At 41.2% G+C, this 27,665-nt stretch overlaps 1 protein-coding gene across 1 annotated transcript in view; it reads right to left on the reverse strand.

Annotated features, from left to right (window-relative positions):
* Nucleotides 1-27,008, reverse strand: part of CD38 (CD38 molecule) — a 61,865-nt gene extending 34,857 nt beyond the window's left edge. The window contains exon 1 of the mRNA XM_032135675.2: nt 26,695-27,008. Coding sequence (XP_031991566.1) covers nt 26,695-26,927 — 233 coding nt within the window. The 5' untranslated portion in view covers nt 26,928-27,008. The remainder of the gene's footprint in view (nt 1-26,694) is intronic.
* Nucleotides 27,009-27,665: the final 657 nt, after the last annotated feature.

Raw genomic sequence — 27,665 nt, forward strand, 5'->3', positions numbered from 1 at the left:
AAGTAACCTAACGAAACCCCTTCATTTCACAAATGAGGAAAAGGAAGTTTATAAAGGAAATGTGACTAGCCCGAGGTCACACAGCTGTTAAATGTTAGACAACCAGTTATTCAACTAGTTTTCCCCAGCACTTAAACTCAGGTAGAACCAGAACCTGCAAGTGTCTCCTGATTCCCTCCACCACCTCCCTCCGCTGCTACTGCCTTACTTTACTTTCATTTCTTACAGCCAGTTAGCCAACAATCAGCAATGACTAATCATTGTAATAATTGTAACAACCACAACAATTAGCATTTACCAAGTGCTTTCTTCACGCAGCCATTTGGCTAAGTGTTTTATGGGCATCTCATTGGATCCTCATTCACACAAACCTATTATCTCCAGTTTACCTATAAACTCAGAAGACCAAGTAACTTGCCCAACACTCCACAACTAGAATATCCCAGCCAGAATTTGCATCTTGTACTGTCCAAGTCCAGACCACATACCCCTAGACACTTCATCAGACAGCCTCCCAAGAGGCTATCCCAAACATTGCTTCCAAGAACAGACGGCGAGCCCTCTACAATATTTTTAGAGAAAGAAAAGCTTTTCTTAAATAGCTCTTTTTCCAGAGCCACCTGACTCAGCCACCATGATGGAACCAAATAGTTACCAGAGGACCCAGACAAGGCTAATGCAATCAAGCAAACAAATCTGAAAGTAATTCATAACATCGTTTTGAACTGTTCAACTATAATTCCTTCATCCTAAGACCTTAAAACCAGGGCATCTTCAATGATTTTCTGTCCAAAAAAAAACTTGGAGAAATCACCCCACACTGACCAATCCGTGTTTTAAAAATAGCTATCCCCGGACAGTAGTATAGAATTGTTTTGTGACCTTCTATTCTCCTTATATTCTCAATTTTTCTGTGATAAGCATATATTACAATGGGGGTCATAACAAAACTTTGATTTTCTTGTTAAATTGCCTGGGCAACTATACCAAATGTTGGAGAATCTTGGAGGGTCTTAGGAAATGGGAACATCTCAGGTCCAAGCACCCTTGGTGGTCACCTGTTATTTTTGTGCCTCTCCCAGGTCTCTTGGCCACAATGTACCCTTTTGCATCCCTCATCCAGATAAAGACCACACTGTGTAACAGGTAAGACAGTGTTGGTGCCCCCGACCCATGTGCTGAGGTCTAATGATGTGAATGTGGGGAGGGGCGGGAGGCTAGAACTACAGACCTCTTCCAATAGAGCTTTCTCCCCAAACACTTCCTTGCATCCTTAAGCAAAACTGGATACCTAATCACACAAGAATCACAGAACATACCCAGAATCACACTACGAATAATGTCAGGGAGACAGGTAATAAAGAGGCTCAAACAAAGCAAGGAGAGAATGGCACAACCTGCAAAGCCCCGCTCGTCCTCCCTTCCTTCCTGCATGGGACATATGGTTTCAGGCCCAGAAGAATGAATAAGGCCACTGAGTGAGGTTTCATGGGGTTCCTCACACAATCAAAGGGATCTAAGGGATGAAGTCTCCATTGTATTCCATAGAGAATTGTACAGCTTACAGGGAATCACGCCTCAGGGATTTTGAATTTAGTTTTCGGAAATAATCCTTTAATCAAGGACATCCTACTAAGGGCATTCTAGAGATGGATCTCTTTGTTTTAGCAAATATTTTCAGTCTATCTGCCTCGAGCTCCAATAGAAAAGGAGATTAGACCAGCTCATCTGCCTTCCTCTGGTTCCCTCAAGAGCACTCCTCTCCTCAAATGGAGTAAAGTGATCCCAGTCTAGCTGCTTTAGCTCCTTCCTTCTGGGACCTCACATGCACAGGCTGTATTGTACGTGGAGATGTTGGTAATGACAAAGCAGTGCAGCCCCCCGACACTCAGGAGCTGGCCTGGCCCCCACAGTTGGGCCTTAGTGCTCTTCACTCGAGCATAATCAACTCCATGGGACGCCAGCATCAGACAAGGCCACTGTGTACGTGACCTATCACCATGACAGACCATGATGTGAACACAAGCAAAAATAGCATCCAAACCATAAAGTAATAGCCAAACATCCTTTTATCATAGCTGATAGGAGTGACTGCCACTTCTTTACTTATTACAGCTTCAGCCTTCTCATTCTTCCAGCCCAGTAGAGGAAATTTATTTAAACATCCTACCACAGACTTACTACCATCCCACTACTTCCTGGCAGCATCCAGGAAAAGCCAGCCTCCTTGAACCTTTCCCCAAAATCTCCTAAAACAAGCGCAAATCTTCAGTAAGTCCTTTCTAACATCATCGGATAAAACCTGCCCCACCCTCCTGTGTCCCTATGCTGAGTGTCCTCCCTTCTTGCAGAGAGCAACAAACTCATCTTTTTCAATTACAGTGTGTTCCTGGTGGTCTTAGGTTGCGGGGGCACTGACAATAACAAACAATCTTGAAGGGGATATTAAAGAATCAAAGGGATTATGACAATTGGACTGCCATAATCAGTGTTTATGCTTGGCCAAAGCTCGGTGATCAGCTTCTGAACAAGACAACTAATCCACTGATGAAAGTTTTCCTGGAAGGCTGGAGAAGCCTCGATCTGTTAGCAGTTTTCTGCTCACCTCCGCAAATGGTGTCCTGAAGCTCAACACAGCATAGGCTTGGCACAAATGCCAAGATTCAAGGTCAATGGCATGTTTTCCCCTTTCCTACCATTCTGTTCCTGCCAACAGATCCCAGACCTCTCACTCACTCTATCGCCCTGTGCATCATTCCGTCGAGTTTACCTCCCACCACTTTCTTCTACCTTCTCTGACCTACCCAAGGTGGACTGACTCCAGGTGCTCAGAGGGAGGAGGCAGCACTACCAGGAGAAAGGGATAGTCATGATCACCAAAGAGCATTCACCACCTGCCACTGTGCCAAGTACCTGACATTTAAATCTCACACTAGTCCATGGGTGGGGTATTAGCATCATCCCTGTTTTAGAAGTAAAGAGACTAAAGCTACAGATGTTTATTACCTTGTCCAAGTGGCAGAGCTGCCTCACATGCCAAACTGTGTTGTTTTTGCAAAGCAATGCTGCCTCCCACAGGAAATTTACAACCATGGCCCTACCCGCAGAATAGGATTGGTTCTAACAGAAATGAGGATATGAGACCCCAAGAGGAGTTCTCATTTCCCTAGATGGTACACAAGGTTCAGGACCAGAATAGGGCACAGTTATTCCCCAGTGCTGGGGTAAAGTGAGTCTGATAAGAGGGTACAGGGCAGGAAGAGGTGAAAACACAGATATATTTGGTGGTTAAATCCAGTTTGTCTGTTGTCAGCCTACTTCAGGTGTCACAGCTCTGTGCTAGCACCTCTCTCTAAACCTATACCATTCTCACAAAGAGCAACTATGTTTCAAAGTCCCTGTCAATTAAGCAATATCACCTTCATAATGTGTCCCTCTCCAGGAAAACTCTCACCCCCTAAATCCTCTTGCCTAAAAGCACTCAGATCTTGCAGGGTAATTACACTCATCCTGTGAATTTTACAGCTGTCAATTCTCATAGGGCAGGCTGTCTGGGCTCAAAGAAAACAAGCAGGTTAACTCAGCTGTTCTCTAATTTGAGGCTACCAGACCCTGTGTTTAAGGTAAAGACTGCCACCTTGTGGGAGAAGTGAGTGATTGGTGAGAGTCACTGAGACAATTAGGATTATCTAAGTAGAATCTTAAAATCAGAAAACTCTTCAGGCTGAAGGAAAGCTTAGAAATCATTAATTCATCAACCCAGCAAATATTTATTGAGCACATACTAGGTGCTAGAAACACTTATGAGCACTTAGGGTATGTCAGTGAACAAAACACAGGTCTCTGTTCTTCTAGGAGTTTACATTTTACTGGAACAAAGATGGACAATAAACAATAAACATAATGAATATGTAAGTTATAAAGCATGCTAGAAATTTATAAGTTCTATGAGAAAAAAAATAAAAGAGACTAGAATGAATGTCAAGAGTGATGGGGGAGGAAGTGTCAGTGGTATTAAATAGGGCGGCATTAAATACGGTGGACAGTTGACCTTAAATAGGGTGGACATATTTGAGTAAAGAATTGAAGGAAGTGAGGGACTTAGCTCCACAAACATCCCAGGAACATTCTAGGCAGAAGGAATAAGCATCACAAGCCATATAAGAAAAAAGTTAACAAACTGGACCTTAACTAGATTTTTTTAGAACTTTGCTTTTTAAAAGTTTTTAAAAGTTTCCATTAAAGAAAATGGAAAGGAAAGTCACAAAACGAAAGAAAATATTTTTAGTACACATCCGAAAAAGGACTTCTTTCCAGAATATATAAGCTTCCTACGAGTCAATAATAAGATCAAAAAAACTAATTTTTCTTATCACTTTTAAATGACACGTAATTGCACATATTTATGGGGTGAAAGGTGACATTTCAATACATACATACAATGCATAATGATCGAATCTGGGTAATTGGCATATCCATTATCTCAAAGGTTTATCATTTCTTTGTGCTGGTAATGTACAAAATTTTCTCCTCTCAGTACTTGAAAATATACAATAAATTATTGTTCACTATAGTCACCCTACAATGCTAGAGAACACTAAAACTAAAACTTATTTCTTCTATCTGTATATAATTTTGTATTCATTGATCAACCTCTATCTCCCTACTATTAACCACTAGTAACCACTATTCTACTCTCTACTTCTCTGAGATCAACTTTTTTAGCTCCCACATGTAAGTGAGAATATATGAAACTTGTCTTTCCGTGCCTGGCTTATATCACTTAACATAATGTCCTCCAGGCTCATCCATGTTGCCACCAATGATAGGATTTCATTCTCTTTTATGGCTGCATTCCATTGTGTATATATACCACATTTTCTTTATCCCTTCATCTGTTGATAGACACTTCGGTGGATTCCTTATCTTCATTATTATAAATGAAACTGCAGTAAAGATGGGAGTGCAGGTATCTCTTCGACATATGATTTTATTTTCTTTGGATATAGGTCCAGTAGCGAGATTACTGGATCATATGGTAGTTCTATTTTTAGGCTGTTAAGGAACTTCCATACTGCTTTCCATAATAGCTGTACTAATTTACATTCCTACCACCAACGTGTGAGAATTTTCTTTGTCGCTTATACACTGTTGGTGGGAATGTAAATTAGTTCAACCACTGTGAAAATCACTTTGGAGATTTCTTAAAGAACTATTAATAAAAACTGAATTACCATTCAACCCAGCAATTCTACTGCTGGGTATATGCCCAAAGGAAAATAAATTGTTCTACCAAAAAAAGACATGCACTTATAGGTTCATTACAGCACTATTCACAATAGTAAAGACATGGAATCGACCTAGATGCCCATCAATGGCAGATTGGATAAAGAAAATGTGGTGGTACGTATACACCATGGAATACCATGCAGCCACAAAAAGAAGAATGAAATCATGTCTTTTGCAGCAACATGAATGCAGCTGGAGGCCATTATCCTAAGCAAGTTAGCACAGAAACAGAAAACCAAATACATTTTCTCATTTATAAGTGGGAACTAAACATTGGGTACACATGGACATAAAAATGGGAATGCCAGGCACTGGGAAGTAGGTATAAGAGGAGGGAGGGAAGGAGGAAGGAAAGGTTGCAAAACCACATATTGGGTACTATGCTCACCACCTGAGAGATGGGTTCAATCATACTCTGAAACCTCATCATCATGCAATATACACTTGTAGCAGATCTGCACATGTAACCCCTGAATCTAAAGTAAAAGCTGAAATGTTTTAAGTTTCCTTTTATCTGCATTCTTGCGAGCTTTGTTATTTTTTCTTCTTTTTGATAATGGCCATTCTAGCTGGTGTGAGATAATATCTCACTGTGATTTTGATTTGCACTTCCCTAATCATCAGTCGCATAGAGCACTGTTTCAAATACTTAGTGGCCATTTTATGTCTTCTTTTGAGAAACGTCTGCTCAGATCAATTGCCAATTTTAAAAATCAGATTATTTGGCTTTTTGCTGTTAAGTTCCTTGTATATTCTAGATATTAATTCCTTGTCAGAGAAACTGTTTGCAAATATTTTATCCCATTCTGTAGTTTGTCACATTACTCTGTTGATTGTTTACTTTGCTGCACAGAAATGTTTAGTTTGATGTAATCCCATTAGTCTACTTTTGTCTTTGTTGCCTGTGTTTTGGAGGTCTTATCCATAAAATCTTTGCTCAGAACATTTTCCTTATGTTTTCTCTTAATAGTTTCATAATTTGGGGTCTTATATTTAAGTCTTTGATTAGTTTTGAGTTACTTTTTGTATATAATGATAGATGGGGCTCTAGTTTCATTCTTCTGCATATGAATATCCAGTTTCCCCAGCAACATTTATTGAAAAAGGTGTCCTTTCTTCAGTTTATGTTCTTAGTGAGGTTGTAGAAAATCAGTAGGCCATAAATATGTGAATTTCTTTCTGGGTTCTCTATTCTGTTCCATTGATTTATGTGTTGCTTTAATGCCAGTACAATGCTGTTTTACTATAGCATTATAGTATATTTTAAAGTAAAGTAGTGTGATCCCCCCAGTTCTTTTTGCTCAGAATTGCTTTGGCTTGGCTAGGAGCAGTGGCTCATGCCTGTAATACCAGCACTTTAGGAGGCTGAGGCAGATGGATCACTTAAGGTCAGGAGTTTGAGACCAGCCTGGCCAACATGGTGAAACCCTATCTCTACTAAAAATAGGGCATGGTAGTGCATGTCTGTAATTCTAGCTACTGGGGTGGCTGAAGCAGGAGAATTGCTTGAACCCAGGAGGCAGAGATTGCAGTGAACTGAGATCATGCAACTGCACTCCAACGTGGGTGACAGAGGGAGACTGTCTCAAAAATGAAATGAAATGAAATAAAATAAAATAAAATAAAACAAACAATTGCTTTGGCTCTTGGGGTCTTTTATGGTTCCTAACAAATTTAAGAATCTTTTTTTCCATTTCTGTGAAAAATACCATTGAAAATTCGATAGAGATTGCATTGAATCTGTAGATTCCTTTGGGTAGTATGGAATCTTAACAATATTAATTTTTCCAATCCATGAACATGGGATATCGATCCAATTTTTTATGTCCTCTTCAATTTCTTTTATTAGTGTTCTGTAGTCTTTATTCTAGAGGTCTTTCCCTCTTTGGTTAAATTTACTCCTAGGTGGGGTTTTTTTTTGTGGGGGGTAGCTATTGTAAGTGGGGTTCCTTTTACAGATAATTATTGGTGTAGAAATGCTATTGATTTTTATATGTTGATTTTGTATCTCACAACTTTACTGAATTTGTATATCAATTCTAAGAGTTTTTTGGTGGAGTCTTTAGATTTTTCTATAGATAAGAGAATGTCATCTGCAAACATGGTCAATTTGACTTATTCCTTCCAAATTTGGATGTCTTTTGTTTCTTTCTGTGGCCTAATTGCTCTGGCTAGAACTTCCAGCACTATGTGGAATAAGAGTAGTGAGGGTAAGCATCCTTATCTTGTTCCAGTTTTTAGAGAAAAAACTTCCAACATTTCCCTGTTCAGTACAATATGAGCTGTGGATTTGTCATATATGGCCTTTATTAAGATGAAGTGTGTTCCTTCTTCTAAACCTAATTGTTTGAGAGTTTTTATCATGGAGGGATGTTGAATTTTATCAACTGTTTTTCTGCATCTATTGTGGTGATCATATGATTTTTGTCCTTCATTCTGTTGATGGGATGTATTATGTTTATTGATTTGCGTATGTTGAAACACTCTTGCATCCCTGGAATAAATCCCACCTGGTTTTAGTAAATAATCTTATTAATGTGCTGTTGGATTCAGTTTGCTAGTATTTTGTTGAGGAACTTTCCATTTATGTTCATCAGGGATACTGGCCTGCAATATTCTTTTGTTGTTGTTGTACCCTTGTCTGGTTTTGTATCAGGTTAATTCTGGCCTTATAGAATGAGTTTGGAAGAATTCTCTTCCCTTCAATTTTTTGGAATAGTTTGAGAAGAAATTGGTAGTTATTTTTTAAAGTTTGGTAGAATCCAGCAGTAAAGTCATCCAGTCCTGAGCTTTTTTTTTTTAATTGGGAAACTTGTTATTGTTGTTTAATAAACATTATTATTGAGGTTCCTCAATACTTGTTATTGGTCTGTTCGGATTTTGTATCTCTTCCTGGTTCAATCTTGGTAGGTTGTAGGTGCCCAGAAATTTATCCATCTCCTCTGAGTTTTCCAATTTGCTGGTGTTCATAATAGTCTCTTATGATCCTTTATATTTTTGTAGTATCAATTGTAACATCTTCTTTTTCATTTATTTGGTTCTTCCCTCCTTTTTCTTAGTCTAGGTAATGCTTAGTCAATTTTTTTTTAAAAAACAACTTTTCATTTTGTTGATCTTTTGTATTACTTTTCCAATCTATTTCATTTATTTCTGTTCTGATCTTTATTATTTACTTCTTTCTACTAATTTGGAGTTTGGGGGTTTTGTTGTTGTTGTTGTTGTTTTGCTTTTGTAGTTTCCTGAGGTTCACTGTTAAGTTGTTTTAAATCTTTCTACTTTTTTGATGTAGGCAATCATTACTATGAACTTTCCTCCTAGTACTGCTTTTACTGTATTCCATAGATTTTGGTATGTTGTGTATCAATTTTTATTTGTTAGACATGTTTTCATCATTTCCAGTAAATTTTTTTATTTTTCTTAAATTCTTCATTGACCCATTGGTCATTCTGGAGTATGTTACTTAATTTCCAAGTATTTGTACAAAAAAACCCCTAATTTTTAAAGATGGGCAAAAGATTTGAACACATACTTCAAAAAGCCTATGAGATGATCCTCAGCATCATTAGTCATGGGGGAAATGCAAACTACAACCACCATAAAATAACACTACAAATTTTTAGATGGCTAAAATTTAAAAGTCTGACAATACCAAATGTTAACAAGGATGTAGAACAACTAGAATATTCACACACTGATGCTACACATGTAAAACTATACAATTGCCTTATAAAACAGTTTGGTGGTTTCTCAAAAAGTTAATCAACTTATCTACCATATGGCTCAGCTATTCTATTTCTGGGTGTTCACTCAAGAGAAATAAAACAGTATGTGTAAGAATTAAAGAAAGAGGAAAAAACACGAAAGGTGGCTTGCCAGTTTGTTTTAGAGAAAACAAACCTGTGAGGAGCTTTTGGCTGAGCTAGGTCAAAGGCACACTCTCTTACAGACTAAGAGTTTTTAAGAATTTAGGATAGGAGAGTTTATTAGAGGCTTGGACTGCTTTTGTGTTTTTTGTTGTGCTTATTTTGGAGTGAGAGTTGTGTGTCTGTTTTTATACATTTTTCTGCAGCTGCAGGCATACCCCCCGAGTCTGCTTTTAGCTTCCCTATTTTAGTGCACCTGAAGGGAAAATAATGTGTTTATTGACGCCCACTGTTTTACTGGGGCCCACTGTATGAGGATGAAGTTTGGCAGTTACCCAAGAGAATTTTCTCCCACCTCCCTCTGTGCCTGAGCTGTTTTATCTGTGTTTTACTGTTTGCTCTTTCTGGCTACTTGTAGTTAGAAGAGAAGTGATTTCCCTGAGATGTGTGAGGCTAAAAATGGAGCTGGAACTTAAAGTGGCAGTGTTTGTCCAAGAGGACGGTGCTCCTGCTCTGTCAGTATGTCCATACAATAACTTGTACACTAATGTTCATAGAACCTATATTCATTGTATACAAAAAGTGAATACAAGCCAAATGTCTATCAACAGATAAATGGTGATATATACACACAATAGGTCCAATAATAAAAAGGAACAAGCTATTAATACATACAACATGGATGAATCACAAAAACGTCATGACAAAGACATACAACTCAGACACAAAAGAGTACATGACATGTATTCCATTTATATAAACTTCTTTAAAATGTAAATTTATCTCCAGTAACAGAAAGCAGACATGTTCTACTGGATATCCAAGCATTAGTAATTTAAACAACGTGGCAGTGGTATAGCGACAAACAGACCATAAAACAGATTGGAGAGTCCAGAAATAAACTGACATACATAAAGAAACACAAGATGCAACAGAAGTGGCATCAGAAAACCCTCGATAAAGGATGGATTATTTGATAAACAGCACTCACACACCTGACTATCTATCTGGGGAAAAATGAAATGGGCTTCCTAATTTCACCACACACAAAGATAAATTCCAAGTGGATCAAAGATCTAACTATGAAAAGAAAAGTTTAACATTTTTAGAATATTTATAACCCTTTTGTGATCTCACCTTAAAGAAATCAGTTCTTAAATAAGATACAAAAGGCACAACCATAAAGAAAACATAAATTTGATCATATTTAAATCTTTAGTAAATAAGGGACGTGATAAATATAGAGTCAAGAGTTAAGCCATAGACTGGGAGAATATATTTGCAATCCACATAACTGACAGAAGATTAGAATCCTGAACGTGTAGAGACAATTCAACATAAGAACAAGCAAAAGACAGAAATAGGCTTTTCACAGAAGAAACCTGAATGACAGATAAACACATAAAAAGATAATTACTTGTGTTAATGATCAGGGAATTAAAAAAATAAAACAACAAGAAAATGGGCATTTTTTTAATTTGAGAATTCCGAATGATGATGAGGATGAATAGCAATGAGGATTTTACACCAATTTTGTGAAAATAAAGTGATACAACAAATTTGGTGACCATTTGGCCATATGCAATGTGGCAGATGCAGCTGGTCCCGTACTCTCCAGAAGATTTCTTTTACCCTTCTTTCCTATTGGCAAAGCGTGTCTCCTATTATGATTCAAAATATCAAATTCTCACTTCTCAAGCCTCTTTTATAGCTTTGGGTAACTGTGTGGCCCGATTCTGACCAGTGAAATTTAAGAAGCCTAGAGAGGGTTGAAAGAGGGCTGCTGGGAAATACGTTATTTTGGGATGAAAAGAGACTTGAAATGGGGGTGTGTTCCTGCCCCTCTCCCTGCCCTCTGTTCCAGGTGTATGAGGACATAATGCAGCAACCTTGTGACAAGAAGCTGAAAGCCACTCAAGGGAGATGGAAGAGTGGAAGGAAAGGGCCTCAGCCATCACTGTGCTGCTGAACCGACCCTATGACCACCCCACTTCCGGATGTCTTGTTATGTGTGTCAACAACATTTTCAAGTGGCCAGGCTCTATGGCTCATGCTTGTAATCTCAGCACTTTGGGAAGCCAAGGTGGGAGGATTGCTTGAGGCCAGGAGTTTGAGACCAGCCTGGTCAACATAGTCAGACCTCATCTCTATAAAACATTTGTTTAAAATTTAAAATATATTTTAAACCTTTTCAGTTGAGTGTTCTGTTAGTTGCAGCCAAAAGCATCTTAATTGGTATACCTGTTGTTATTCCTTGAATTTTACCCCCCCAAAGGATGCTGAAATCCTAACCCCTAGTACCTCAGAAAATGACGTTATTTGGAAATAAGGTTTTACAGATGATCAAGTTAAGATGAGATCATTAGGGTAAACCCTAATCCCATACGACTGGGTCCTTATAAAAAGGGGAAATTCGGGCATAGAGACAAACACAGAGAGAAGACAATATGAAGACACTGGGACAACACCATCAACAAGACAAGGAACGCCTGAGGTTACTAGCAGCTTGGAAGAGGGCATGAAGCAGATTCTCTCTTACAGCCTTCAGAAGGCACCCACCCTTCTGACACCTTGATTTTAGACTTCCACCCTCCGGAACTGTGAGACACTACACTGCTATTGTTGAAGCCACCCAGCTTGTAGTACTTTATCAGGGCAGCTGCAGCACACTAGCATTCCCAGTAAAGGTGAAGATGGCACACCTGGCACACCTCACAACCTTAGTCATTCTACCTTAGTCATTCTATTAAACACACTGGGAAAAAAATCCTATGCACAAGTAGACGTGTATGCTTTAGCATTGTTTATGTCCGCAAAAACTGACAAAAAAGATAACAGACTAATTAATAAGTAGATAATAATAAATAAATGAGTAGTATGGTCATTCAATAGGATACTATATAGCACTTAAAATTGATGAACCAGAGTTTATATATGAGCATGGGTAAATCTCAAAAGTGATGTCATTAAAATCACAAAAATATATTGTTGGCTAGAAAAGTAAAGTTCACTCTACAGGGCAAAAACACATAGTAAATGCAAATAAAGATTAAACTGAGGTAACATTCCCTTATCAGACCGGCAAAAATCAGAAAATTTGAAGATACTCTGTGTAGTATGGGTATGGGGAAATAGGAGTTCTCATTACCTCAAGAAGATAATTGCCTTCTGAAGAGAAGTTCGACAATTTTTTCAAAATTAAGTAGCATATGCTTTAACTTAGCAATTCTACTTCCAGAATTCTATCTTATACATAGATCCACGCATGTTTACATACAGAAGGATTTCATTGCAGCATTGTCTGTAATGTTGCCAAAGGTTTAAAACAATCTAAATGTTCATAGATACAAGTCCAAAGTACGGTAAATTTGTAAAGTGGAATCTACATAATTATTAGAATGAAACAAAGCTACACTGATCATCAAGATACATCGTAGAATGAAAAAAAGTAAGACATGGAAGAGATACTATGTGTGGAAAAATATATGGATATATGCTTATATATGCAGAGAATATTTCTAAAAAGATACAAGAGAAGCAAGTAGCAGTATTTGCCTCTGAGACAGGAGAAAAGGAAATTGGCGGAAGGAGTATTTTGATTTTATTTGGAACATGTTATTTCTTTAAAAACTAGAAAAAAGATGTAAAACAAATATGGTAAATTTTTATTGTCTATTAACTCCATGTGGTGGGTAAATGGGTATTTGTACTACTATTCCATGAACATTTCAGTATATTTAAAATGTTAATAATTTAATTTTTAATTTTAAAAAGGAAAAATTGAGAGGAGATACTGACTGAGAAACATTGAAGGAGGATATGAGGATATTGAAGGAGGAAAGGGAGTTCCCTCGAGTAGGAAAAATGAAGAAAGCCAGACCTGGGAAACACAGTTTTCAGAGACAAATAAGTTAATATATTCAGATCCTGGGGTTCAAAACTACCCTTGAAAAAATTTTATCTGGAAGTATTAACACATAAAAGCAGGACCCCAAAACGTGAACAACTAACTAAATCTTACATTTTTTTGTGGTTTTAAATCTCTGTCAGTTTCAACAAGGTGTTTTCAGTCCTTCTTTGCTTTTATTAAGAATTCCCATGGAGATTTAATTACTGCCAACTTAGACCCTGCTAGAGATAAGTTAACTCATAAACTGTCTCTCTTAGGAACCAAGATAATCAATGAAGCAGTTTTATTTGGAATTTCACAATATTTCATCTATGAAGTGCCAAATTCACAAATAACTTTATAATATTTGCTTGACAGTCATAAGAGAAAATGAACATTTGGACAATATCAAGGCAAGTATGGATCATGGCCAGAGAAAAATATGCCGTGGGAAATTTATAATGTCTCTTCAAATCAAACTTTGCTAATTGCTTCAAAACATCCAAAGACCAAAAATGTAGAATAACTATCTACTATGTGGATGCAGCATGTTTGATACATTCTAGCAGGGGAGTAGACAACTGAGCTTAGCAATTTTTAAAAATATCACATAATAAAAAAAATTAATTGTAACTGTAAGACTGCTTATGCTGAGGCTGTCCATTTAAGCAGTTATATATCTTCCTTTTGTGGATCTCCTTATTTATTTTTTTAAATTGTGGGTTTCTCCACTATTTAGAATTCTACTCTGGGGCTTAAGCGATTTTACACTCTTTTCTATATTTTTGTATTCATCCAAATGTTCTTCAATGGGCATGTTTTATAATTTTTAAAAAAGAAGAGTCGTTAGAGGGAACAAGAATGTTAGCATCTTGCTACATTTACTCTTTAAATTTCTGACCTCTGTCTTCACCTTTTTGGTCTTTAAATACAAGATTCTTATCCTCTTTTTCCAGAATAGACATTTGCTGGTAATATTTTGCTGAAAAAAGATAATCTCCTATTCCCTATTAAGATCAACTACAAAAATCTGTGCATATAACCATTCCTCCCCTTTCAGCCCGTCTGTGAAATACACACACACACACACACACACACACACACGTGAAACTAATTCTTGATTTCACCTATTGTTGAGTTTCCTGTTTTTTTCTCAGCATCTTACATCCATTTTTTCCCACCACCCCCTTATTTAAGAAAACCATCTTTGTGGTTTTCTGACCTGATCTGTTTCTAAGAGTTTCCTTTAATGGAAGAATAATGCCTACCCAATTCTAAATGTACTTATTGCCTCAAAAAATTCAACTGATACCTATTTAACTGACTCACTATACTAATCAACACTATTCATTCTGTCTATAAAAGCAAGTTTTCTGTCTTCTACACAGCTAATAAACTACTCTTTTGTACACCTGAGAATTTTTGTTTCTATCTACTTTGTTATTTATTTATCTATTTATAAACATGTTCGTGCCTGTGGTTTTTACTTATATAATTTAATTAAATTGTGCACAAAATTGAATAAGTAGAAAAAGAAAAACCATTTTTTTCCTATGAAAACTAAGTTTCATGTTTTGGAAAACATCCAGCCACTACTTCACTTGTATTTCTGTTCCCCTGGTCAGCAAAACCTCTTGCAAGAGTTGTCTGTGCACAACAATCTCTAATTCCCCTCTCTTCTCATTTGTTTTTTTCTTGAATTTGTTCCACATAAGCTTTCATCACTACTACTCCTCCCAAACTGACCTTGCCAAGTCACCAATCCATTGGTCAATTTCCAATCTTCATCTTCTTGGCCAATCAGAATCACTTGAACAAGCTGATTATAGCCCCTCTTTCTGAAATGTTTTCTTTCCTTGTGTCTGTATATGCTGTTGACTTCCAAATTTATATCTCCAGCCCAGACCTCTCTCCAGGACACCCAAACTCATATGAACCAGTCTTCTGGTCAACATCTCCACTAAAACAGTAGTCTCCCTTATCTGCCAGGGTTATGTTCCAAGCCCTTCAGTGATGCCTGAAACTGCAGATAGTACTAAACCCTATGTATATGTATTGCTTTTTCAATCTGATAACTGAGATGGATACTAAGCAAGTAGCCATCTACTTGCTTAGGCAAGTAACAGGCAGGTAAAATATGCAGCATGGATATGCTGGACAAAGGGTTGATTCACATCCAGGGCAGAAGACAGCAGGACTTCATGAGATTTCATCACACTACTCAGAAGAGTGCTCAATTTAAAACTTATGGGTTGTTTATTTCTGGAATATTCCATTTAATATTTTCAGACCATGGCTGGCCATGGATAAGTGAAACTGCAGAAAGTGAAACCCTAGATAAGGGACGGTTACTGAATGTGGAAAACACTGCTGCTGTTTCCTTCCCAACTTGCTTTACCACCGTCTTTCTCTTTTCTGATAAATGGAAATTCATTTTTCAGTACCTCTGCCCCAAAATCTTGGAAGCATTGTTGTTTCTTCTTTTTCTCTCACATTCCATATATTAGCCCATGGCAAATCACATGGGACCTACTTTCAAAACGTATCCAGAATCCACCCACTTCTCAACATCATCCATCACCATCCAAGCCAAAATCATCTCTTATCTGCATTACTAAAGAGCTTCCAAATGGCTTCCAGGCTGATGTCCTTGTCCTGCTACCATCTGTTCTCAATGCAGCAGCCAGAGAGAGCCTTTAATTAAGGTATCAAACACTGGTACATAGTATTTTGACTACACATCACTAGTGGGATAAGTCCTGTGTCCCAAGGACCAAAAGAATCACAGAGAAAATTTACATCATTCAGTAGACCTTTCATTAGCAATAATATATATGCACATATGTATATATAAAACAATTATATACAACATATATATATGGGAAGTAAATACATAATTATATTAATGTCATTGGGAACTAAGATTTTCAGTGTAAAAGAGAAACAAGCATAAACTTAAAATGTTAAATAAAACTTTGTTCCCTTTACTTTGAAATGAAATTATCAATATGAGCTCATACCTTGTCTCTTTCTCAAAATGGATATATTGTCTAGCACTGGATACTAAAAAAATCAGAAAGTTATGAAAAACACAGTAGCAAGCAGAAGTACTGGAGAGAGGTCTGGGCTGGAGATATAAATTTGGAAGTCAACAGTGTGTACAGACTCAAGGGAAGAAAACGTTTCAGAAAGAGGGGGTGTAATCAGCTCATTCAAGTGATTCTGATTCACCAAGCTGTCAGTCAACAGATAATAAAGGGAATAGAGGAGGATTTTAAATAACACCACAAGGATGTAATTGGCCAAACCCAGAAGGTAGGAAATTCTACAAGATGAATTGCCCAGTCTGTTTAATAAATTAGTATGCATTCTTAAATGGGGGAGGGAAATGGTTGTAAATTAAAGGAAATTTAAGATACATATATTTTTAGTGCAATGTGCAAATCTTGATTAGAACAAATCAATTATAAAACTACATTTTAAGGAAAATTAAACATCCGATCAATATTGGATGATATGAAAAATTACTCAGTTATGTCAGGTAGGATGATGGTATGACAGTTGTGTTTTTTAATGTTCTTTTTAGAGTTACAGACTGAAAAATTTAGAGATACAGACTGAAAGATTTACAGACAAAATTATATAAACCCTGGAATTTGCTTTAAAGTATACTTTTTTTTTAATGGGTAAATAGATGAAATAAGAACAGCAGAATGTTGACAGTTGTTGAAGTTGGGTAATGGGTAAGTAGGGGTTCATTGTATTATTAGCCCTAGTTTTACATATCTTTGAAATTTTCCATAAGAGAACATTCCGAACACACTGGCTGGCTTGCTGCTTTCCAAGGCCTTTGCACACGCTGTTCCTTTCACCAAGGAGGTTCTCCCCAGATATTTCTGTTTCGCTCTCCCTCTTTCTTTAGGTCTTTGCTAAGAGGCCACCTTCCAGTAAAGCCTTCTGTCTTAGTCACTCTCTGTTGCTTATAGCAGAATACCTGAAGCTGGGTAATTTATTTTAAAAATGAATTATTCCTTAAAGTTATGGAGGCCAAAAAGTCCAAGGTTTAGGGGACACAGCTGGTGACAGCCTTCTTGCTTACCAGAACTCTGCAGAGTCCTGAGGCAGGGCAGGGCATCACATGGTGAGGAGGGTGAGCATGCTAGCTCAAGTCCCTTTTCCTCTCCTTGTAAAGCCTGCCATTTCATTCCAAGGATAACCCATTGATCCATTAACCCATTAGCATATTAATCACTAATCCATGAATGGATTAATCCATTCATGAGGGCAGATCTCTCATGACCCAATCACCTCCTAAAGGGCCAATCTCTCATCCTGCCACTTTTGGGATTACATTTCAACATGAGTTTTGGAGGGGACAAATGTGCAAACCATAGCATCTTCTTTATTTTAGGTTTCCATACCTAAAAAAGAAATCCCCAAAGTTTATGGCTTTTTATCGCCCTGAGAAACTAACCACTTTTAAATCTACTCAGTGCCTCAAGATGTTCTTTGAACTGAGTTTATCATCTTGCTGATTCCTTCATAAATGAGTAAGTTGTAAACACCACACAGCACTCTTTTTAATACTTTCCACCATCTGTCATACTATATATTTTTCTGTTTCACTCAATGTCTGTCCCCCCTACTAGAATATAAGTTCCATGTGAGCAAGAATTTCATCTGTTTTGTTTACTGCTATATCTCCAGGATCTAAAAGAGTTTCTGGGACATCACAGGAGCTCAATACATATTTATTGAATACATATGTTACAAAAATACCTAAAACGTGGAAATAAGGCAAAAAGATGGGCAGCATGTCTTTTCAGAGTCACACTGGGGCACTGTTGGCCAGGTTTACCAAGAATTATTTAATTATCTGGTAAAACATATATTTTTTGTCTTTTCTATTTACCATTCATTAATAACTATGAAGTTTTATTCTAACTTTATGAAGTTAGATTGTAACTTGGAGATCTTTTCTGTTAAGTATGCAAATAATTTGTCTGATAAAAAAGAAATCCCCAACGTTTATGGCTTTTTATTGCCCTGAGACACATTAACCAGTTTTATATCTACTCAGTGCCTCAAAATATTCTTTGAACTAAGTTTGTCATTTTGCTGATTCCTTCATAAATGAGTAAACCAATCTTTGATGTGTGTTGATTCTGCATGCTATGAAAGTCACCCTCTTAACTTTTTGAAAACTGATGTTAAATTGTGATGAGCTGGGCAAATTCAGCTGTTACTCTTGCCTATTCACTATTCGGGGTCCTGATTCTGATGTGTGTTTACACAGCACACACCTACCCCCGTGCAACAAGTCTATTCTTCATCAGCAGAGAACAGCTGGATGCACCCCACCTCCCATCAGATTCATCCAATCCAAGCAGCCCCAGGCCCTTGACCCTCTTCATCTGGCTCCTCATCCTGCCGCCCCTCTGTCTGGGGACCTGCGCTCATATGTCAGTCACTTTTTTTTAAAGTAAGCTCCCAGGACTGAAGGTGCATGGAATGATGACAGGATCTTCCTGGGGGCGGATAATGTGTCAGGTTTCCCTGTTTCGGCTGACAAACAACATGATTCTAATGCAGAATCACAAGGAAATGTCACCTCTCAGAGCAACTCCAACCAGTTGGTAGCATCTCCATGGTGCACTGGGTGGAAGATTCTGAGGCTGAACCAGGCTCATCCAACATGCTCTGAACAATCAGCAATGCCCATCATGGGCACAGTATTAGGAGTGCCAGGTGCATGCTGCATACTTCCTGACCCAGCTCTAAGAAGTGATTGTTAAGGTGAGATCAAATATAGGAGATTGGTCAGAGTAGTGGGAGAACCGATAGGGAAAGAAGCAGACCTTTTGAAAGGTCAGAATGCTCTGCAAAGCTTCCGGGGAGAATAAGCTGAAGGCAGCTGTTCTCTCACCCTGACGCAGAGGGCGAGGAGTGGGTACAAGGGAATGTAGGGGATTTTGTCTAAATAAGCTTGTTTACTTCCGGAAACCGACCTTTGATCATCCTCTGGCGAGACTGCTCCCTGCAAGGCGGAACAACGATGTTAATTACCCACAGATTGCGTTGGCTCCAGGCTTTCGGCATTATGTCTGTACTGAATAAAAGTGAGCAGCTCCAGTTTATCGAGACTGCTGACTCTTCCGCAGTCCCCTAGCCACTCTTTCACTGCATACCTGTGTCTGAGTACTCCTTTCATCTGTCTCTCAGCCAGGGTCTGCAGGACAGACCCGGCAATCAAACCACAAGGAACATATCCTGGCAACCAGGACAGGACGTGGCATTCTGCCGCTTGACCTACAGAGATTCGTAATCATTCCTGAAGTACAAAGACAAGGCGTCGTGGCTCCCTAAAAGGAGGCCAGTGACCCTGAAGCCTCGGGACTCACCTTTGAGGTCTACAGAAAAATGAGCAGACACCCTGTCCCTGCAAGCATCCCTGTGCCCAAGAGGGCTCAACATTAAATAGCAACCAAACACCAGCATGGCAGGTGGAGGAAGAGACCCTGGAAGAAAGGAAAAGCTGTTTCCTGCTTTTTGAAAAATGAGCCCCACATTTTCATTCTGCACTAGGCTCCATAAATTACATAGCCAGCGTGACTATAGCATATCACCAAATTACTTAATCTTTCTCAGGATCCATTTCCCCAACCCTAATGAGAGGTGACAATGTGCTGGTGGCCCTCACTCGCTCTCAGCGCCTCCTTGGCCTCAGCGCACCCACTCTGGCTGCGCTTGAGGAGCCCTTCAGCTCACTGCTGCACTGTGGGAGACCCTCTCTGGGCTGGCCCAGGCCAGAGCCGGCTCCCTCTGCTTGCGGGGAGGTGTGGAGGGAGAGGCACCCGCATGAGTTCCGGGTGCGCGTGGGCTCCCCGGCCTCGCACTCTGAGCAGCTGGCAGGCACCGCCGGCCCGGACAGTGAAGGGCTTAGCACCCAGGCCAGCAGCTGTGGAGGGTGTGCCAGGTCCCCCAGTAGTGCCGGCCGGCTAGCGCTGCGCTCAAATTCTTGCTGGGCCTCAGCTGCCTCCCCGCGGGGCAGGGCTTGGGACCTGCAGCCTGCCATGCCCAAGCCTCCCCCCACCCACCCCACTGTGGGCTCCTGTGCCACCAGAGCCTCCCCAACGAGCACTGCGCCCTGCTCCATGGTGTCCCATCCACCGTCCAAGGGCTGAGGAGTGCGAGTGCACGGTGCCTGACTGGCAGGCAGCTCCACCTGCGGCCCTGGTGCAGAATCTGCCTGGTGAAGCCAGCTGGGCTTCGGAGTCTAGTGGGGACTTAGAGAACATTTATGTCTAGCTAAGGGACTGTAAATACACCAATCAGCACTCTCTGTCTGGCTCAAGGTTTGTAAATTCACCAATCAGCACCCTGTGTCTAGCTCAAGGTTTGTAAATGCACCAATCAGTGCTCTGTGTCTAGCTAATCTACTGGGGACTTGGAGAATCTTTATGTCTGGCTAAGGGATTGTAAATACACCAATCAGCACTCTGTGTCTAGCTCAAGGTTTGTAAATGCACCAATCAGCACCCTGTCAAAACGGACCAATCAGCTCTCTGTAAAACAGACCAATCAGCTCTCTGTAAAATGAACTAATCAGCAGGATGTGGGTGGGGCCAGATAAGGGAATAAAAGCAGGCTGCGGGAGCCACCACTGGTAACCCACTCGGGTCCCCTTCCACGCTGTGAAAGCTTTGTTCTTTTGTTCTTTGCAATAAATCTTGCTGCTGCTCAGTCTTTGGGTCCACACTGCTTTTATGAGCTGTAACACTCGCCGCGAAGGTCTGCAGCTTCACTCCTGAAGCCAGCGAGACCAGGAGCCCACCAGGAGGAAGAAACTCCGAACATGTCCAAACATCAGAAGGAACAAACTCTGGACACACCACGTTTAAGAACTGTAACACTCACCGCGAGGGTCTGTGGCTTCATTCTTGTAGTTAGTGAGACCAAGAACCCCCGAATTCTGGACACACTAAGATGTGGTTCCTGGGACTTTCCTGACAGGACTCAGAGGACGTTTAAAAAGAACCAACTACGTAGTTTCCAGCACATTGCAGGCAACCTGGAAACATTGATTCCCAACTTTTTTCCCTCCAAAATATCTAAACTGACATTTGGCAGCTGTTTTTCAAGAGTCCTAAGACAAAGAGGAAAGGAGGAAGCAGAGAAGCCATGAGTGTTTATTGTGATTAAAAAAAAAAAAAAAAAGAAAAGGGACGTTCTCCAGGCTGAACACCACCACTTCCTGCAGCTATTATGACACCAGAACAAGGAGCAAAGTGTGTGTCTTGAGCAGCGGGTTCCACTGACTTTCCTGGGAACAGTGTCTGAAGCAAAACACGAGGCCAAAAGGTATAGAAATAGGTATCTTCTTCCCCCTCTCCTGATATCTGTTGTTTCCCACTGAGCCTTTTCATCCACTCCGGGGGCTTCCAAACAGCCTTTGCTTCAAGAAGATTCTATTCCCTGGCTGTATTCTCCATCATATCCTGGTAGCACCCCAAGCCCCCAGAATTAGCTAATTTGCATAAGTACTCCACTCTACTCTTCCTTCCACAGGTAACTGAGACCCATAGTCTCACTTCCCATTTGTAACTACAGCAGCACCCAGGCCCCAGACCTCGAAGGCCTGTTTCACTTCCCCTTCCACATTCAATCTGTCTCGACTGCACCTGAGATTTTTTTTTTTTTTGGACAGAGTCTTGTTCTTTCATCCAGGCTGGAGCGGAGTGGTGTGAGCTCAGCTCACTGCAGCCTCCACCTCCCAGGTTCAAGCGATTCTCCTGCCTCAGCCTCCTGAGTAGCTGGGACTACAGCTGCGCATGACCACACCCAGCTAAATTTTGTATTTTTAGTAGAGATGGGGTTTCACCATGTTTGCCAGGATGGTTTCAATCTCCTGACCTCGTGATCCACCCACCTCAGCCTCCCAAAATGCTGGGATTACAGGTGTGAGCCAATGTGCCTGGCCTGCACCTAAGATTCTTAGAACCCCAGAACAAAACGTAGGACTGAAGGAAGCCTTCAATCATAACACTAAGCATTGAGAAGAGACAGGTAAGCATGATGCTTTCCAGCACTCTAATGAATCTCATGGTCTCAGTGGGGACACTGATGTTGAGCAGGTGGTCATTCCATCACTCCAGGGGGAAAACATGCTGGAATTCTGTCCTGTGCAAAACGGTCACCCTCATAGTCTCTCGTGTGCTGACAAGGTCCAGGCGTGGACAGACCAAGAGGAAGTCCAGACCCTCTCACCAGCAGAATCCTCCCCAAGATCCCAAAACCTTTAAGGGTTTAGTCAATCAATTGGCCAGTCTTCCCTGGCAGTAGCATCTTATCTGACCGCCAGGATTTTCTCAGCAGGTTAGCACACACTCTTCAGAGCATCCTCTTGTTGAAATTCTACCTTTAAAGGAAGACCTGAAATGCTATTTCTTTCATAAAGTGCTTCCTGACTCTGCCCCACCACATGGGGCACGTCTGCATCTCCATGGCATTGTGCTGGCACTCCGCTCACATATTCAGCAATTCACATAGTCTTTCTTGTTTGATAGGAGTACATCTCTTACATCCCTGCAGAATCTAGTGCAGCACTAACTGCACAGAAGCAATGGCTCCTTCCTCAGTGACCTCTTGGCTGTGCACAGGCCTCTTTGTCATTACAGATCACATGGTGCTGCACTGCTCTGTTCCCAGGTTGGTCCTCCGTGTACCTCCCACTGCAGGATCCTGGAGATCCATGCTTGTGTTTCTTCATTTGTGAATCTCCCATGTCTCACCCTAGCACTAGGCAGAAGCTAAGTCTTTGCTGTGTTTGCATAAATTTGGTATTTTGCACATGTTGTACTAACAAGTTTTGCTGAGTAGACCCTGAGAAAATCCTACAGTCATTACAACGGGAGGCATGGGGAAGTAAAAATGGAGAATTGGCTCCCAAGAAATCCTGCCAGAAATTTTGAAGAGGAAGTTAAATAAAAAAGAAATCGACATGAACATGAATCAGAAAAGATAGTCCTCGTGGGCACAGAAGTGATCATTAGAACATAAGGTAAGACAGATGAAAGATTTTCTCTGATTAAGTCTCCCACAATTTCTATTTATGTTCAACCAGCATGATGTGGACTCAAGGCAGCTCAATTTAGCAAGCTTCTATTTAAGAGACTATTAGGTGATCAAGCAATGTGTTAGACAACTGGAGATGCAGAAGTGAATAAAATAGTCCCTCCCCACAGGGCCCCCACCTTGCCTTGGGGCAGGGATAAGGGGAGCTCTCAGAAATGCCTGCTCCCATCCCTGAATGCTTGCCTAGACCACCAGCAGTCTGCAGCTACCATCAGTACCTGCAGTCACCATCATCCTTGGAGAGGGCTGGTTTTCACCCAGGTGAGGAGATTAGTGGAACTGAAGTTACACTCTCTGGATATCTTCCTAAATTCCCAGCTTCCCCTAGGTGCTGGCTCTCCATTCCCTCCTGCAGGCCCCACCCCACCCCTGACATCACCTGGGTCTGTCCTGACTATCACCAGACACTGGGCTGCCTCCCACAGTACCGAGATGCTGTCAGCGCTGACAGCAAATGCTTTGTTGAGTCTTGGCCATGTGTCTTTCAGGTCTCATGTGCCAAGAGCCATCTTGGTCAGAAGGCAGCTCTTGTGTGTGGCCCTTGAGACAGCAGAACCAGAGGTGATCTGTTCAGGAATATTCTGCAAGTAATGCCCCTGGTTCAACTCAAAGAACCAACCTGGTAACAGCAAGAACAAGCTTCAATACTCACCTACCCACACTAAAAAACTTGCAGAAAGTGAGTTTCTCTGGAGACCCTTACTACTATACCGTGGCGTTAGTACTAAGACTGTGTGACAGGCAGGAGAGGAGAGTTCTAAAGGAGACTGTTAGTGCAGGCAAGATGGACTTGGGGGAAATTGTTAGCAACTAGAAGAAAGGCAGCCCATATTATGTCCTGGTAAAAAGTTTGGTAACACTGTCACCTGTCACAATACAAAGTGCAGAAAATATACCTAACGATCTTACAGGTTTGGTAAGGAGATTTCCAGGCAGAATGTTGAAAGTGCCAACTCACTTCTTTTTTTGGTTTGGTTTGGTTTGGTTTGGTTTGGTTTGGTTTGGTTTGGTTTGGTTTTGAGACGGAGTCTCACTCTCTTGCCCAGGCTGGATTTCGGCTCACTGCTACCTCCTCCTCCTGGGTTCAAGCGATTCTCCTACTTCAGTCTCCAGAGTAGCTGGGATCACAGGCATGCGCCACAACACCCGGCTAATTTTGTATTTTTAGTACAGACGGAGTTTCAGCATGTTGGCCAGGCAGGTCTTGTACTCCTGACCTTAAGTGATCCACCTGCCTGGGCCTCCCAAAGTGCTGGGATTACAGGTGTGAGCCACAGTGCCTGGCCCAACTCACTTCTTTTAGCTGTGTCTGATAAGGTGCAGAAAGAAAGAGAGAAAATAATTATTTTTTGAAAGCAGAATGAAGAGCAAATATTTCCATGCGAGGATTTGTTGGGTTTGAAAATAAAACTGTCATTCTTAGTCTTTCCAAAGAATATCAAAAAAGAAATAGTCTCAAGGCAATGATTGAGTTCAGAGTGCTGCCAGTAAAACATGTTCACAAGGTCAAGATTTCAGGGATGTGGCTGTAAGACTGTGTGTGTGTGTGTGTGTGTGTGTGTGTGTGTGTGTGAGAGAGAGAGAGAGAGAGAGAGAGAGAATATTATCTAAAATATATAAAAATTTCCCATAAGAAATAAATAAGCAGCTCAATAGAAAGTATCAAGTATCTGGACAGGAAAATGACAGAAAAAAATATAAATGGCAAATAAACATACAAGATGCTTAGACTCACTGATACTGAGGGGACAGTTAGATGCTCTTTTTTCTCTTAAGTAAAAAAGCTGAAAATATTCAGCATTGAAGAGATTGTGGGAAAGCATCCCCTCTGATAGACTGATGATGGGAGAGTAAAATGGCACAACTATTTTGGAGGATATTTGGAATACCTGGAATTTGGAAAAATCAAAACTTAAAATATGCATAATTCTCCCTTTTACTCAGCGATTTCATCACTAGAAATCTATCCTATAGAAATACTCCCATATGTACACACAATATATGTATGAAGATTTTCATTGCATCATGTTTCTCCCAACTAAGGTGAAAATTTCATGAGTGAGAACTTTGTCATTCACTCTTGTGTCATCAGTAGCTAGATCACTGTCTGGAACACAGTGGGTGCTCAACAGATACTTGTTGGATGAATGAATGGGATTGAAAAATTGGAAACAAGCTAATTTCCTGTCAATAGGAAATGGTTACATCTAGTTTATGAAACACTATGGGCTGTCAAAAGAAATGAGATAGATCTTTATGTACTCACACTGAAAGATCTGCAAGACCAGTGTTACTTTTTTTTTTTATGAGGTTGCTTTCTAACATTACCATTTCATTTTGGATTTCACTTCATACTTTACAATGCAGCCTGGAGGAACGCCTCAACTTCTAGTTTCTCTCTCCATTAAGTATCTAATTATGTGTAAATAGAAGAACTAACGGGATGCTGGGAATCCCAGGAGGCGAGCATTTTTTTTTTTTAATAATTAAAGAGATTTATTTATTTTAAGGAGGCGAACATTTTGCAACCGGAACCGTTGAGTGTGCACGAAGAAGCGAGGGAGGTCTTTTTGCTCATTTCCTGGGATTGTTTAAATGCGGGATTTTGCTATCCCGAGCACAGAGCGTAAAGTAGCAGCTCCCCCTGCCTGCCTTCCCGGCTTGTTCTGTTTTACAAGCAACGATAATTTCCCGGTGAAAGCGAGGCCTGGCAATCAAATCCAAAAAGCAGTTCCCTTTAGGAGAGGTTAGTAGCTGGGAAGGAGCATGAGAAAATTGGAAGGTCCCCTAAACTAATGCGGTGGTTTTTTTTCCCAAGGTTTGTACAGATTCACTGAGTTGCTGCGCCTTATCATCTAAGTAATGTCTCAGTTTTTAGAAGTTGACATTGTTTTGTTAATTACTTCTCTGGTCACATGCATTTCAGGCCGCGCAAAAAGAATCGGAGTGCTGCTTTATATAAATGAATAAAACTAAGTTCCCTGGTTTGGCCCTTCTACACCCTCCTCCCCTACCACAGGCTTTGCAAACCACTTAATCAAGTGTCTTCTGTAACCATCCGGGGACACTTTCGGGTCAGAGACCCGAAAGTCTTTTTTGGGGGGCGGAAATCGCAGAAAAAGTTGAAAATGTCAGCGACCTCCTGCATCTGCGAGTTCTTTTCTGTCCCTGAAGCAGTGAAGTGGGGCTGAGCGCGCCGAGGGTGGGCTGCAGCCCGGCGAGGGGCTGGGCTCAGGGCACCTTGCGCAGAAGGCGGGCATCGGTGCCAAGTGTTCACCGGCTACGCAGCAGAGCCACCGAGCAGCGCTCCCCCGCCCCCCGCGGGCACGCTCGGTGCCAAGGCCAGCTGCTCCTGCAAGCGGCCCGCGGAGCTCAGAGCCCGGGACTCCCTACTCAGCACCACTCGGCGGGGTCTCGGCTGACCCGCCACGGAAGATGCCCGGATCCGGGCGGCTCCCCCGCGCGCGGGGCCCTGCTGTCCCCGCAGTGCCCACCGGTGCGCCTTAGTCGCCAACCCACCTCATCTCAGGATGGATTTCAGTGTACTTGACGCATCGCGCCAGGACGGTCTCGGGAAAGCGCTTGGTGGTGCCTGGACCGCTCCACTGCTGGCGCCACCTCGGGACGACCACCGCGACCACTACGACGAGGATCAGGACCAGGATACAGACGCCAAGACAGAGTTGGGCTCTCCTAGAGAGCCGGCAGCAGGGTTTGTCCCCGGACACCGGGCTGAACTCGCAGTTGGCCATAGGGCTCCAGGCGGGGTCGGCTGGGCGAAGATGAGGCCGGCGGGAGGCTTGGCAGCAAGAGAGAGGCTGGCTGGGTTCTGAAACTGCACCTCCCCTTCTCTTTCACTTGCCTTTTCTCTGTTTCCCTTCCCACCCCCAACCCCTTGCCTCAGAGTTCCGTGGCTGGTTACACCAATAAGAGTTTAAAAGACCAACAACTATAGGCTCCTGTGCAGTGACCCACCCACTCCACCTCCAGGGAGAAACAGCCACCTTAATCCTCTGCAGGTGTCCTAAGGGGGCAGACAGTACATCCTTATACTCCCTCCGCTAACTCCCTTCATCAACCGGCCACTTCACACCTGAGCCACATTTGCTTCCTGGAAAGCATGAGGGTGGGCTGCCCGCTTCTATACGTGTGTGCACACAATGCCCTGTGCCTGGAAAAGGATGTCCCTACCTCTCTTTCTTAACTCTGACAAATGCCTGGTCAACCACCTTTAAAGACTCAAGTCTGACTCCTTCTCTCAAGAGGCATCAGTGGCTAAGCTCTGGGTTCAAATTTAGTTCTTGCTGGATGACATGGGGCAAGTTACTTAACCTCTCTGTACTTCAGATGTAAAGCCGGGATAGTAGCAGTACCTACTTCATGGGATTGTTACGAGGATTAAGTGAGTTAATATCTACAACGTGTTTAGCACAATACCTGGCACATAGTAATCACCCAGTAAATGTAAGTTGTTACTACCAGCTCCAGGA

This window comes from Hylobates moloch, unplaced genomic scaffold, assembly GCF_009828535.3.
Source record: "Hylobates moloch isolate HMO894 unplaced genomic scaffold, HMol_V3 SCAFFOLD_17, whole genome shotgun sequence".
In the NCBI taxonomy this organism is placed as follows: domain Eukaryota; kingdom Metazoa; phylum Chordata; class Mammalia; order Primates; family Hylobatidae; genus Hylobates; species Hylobates moloch.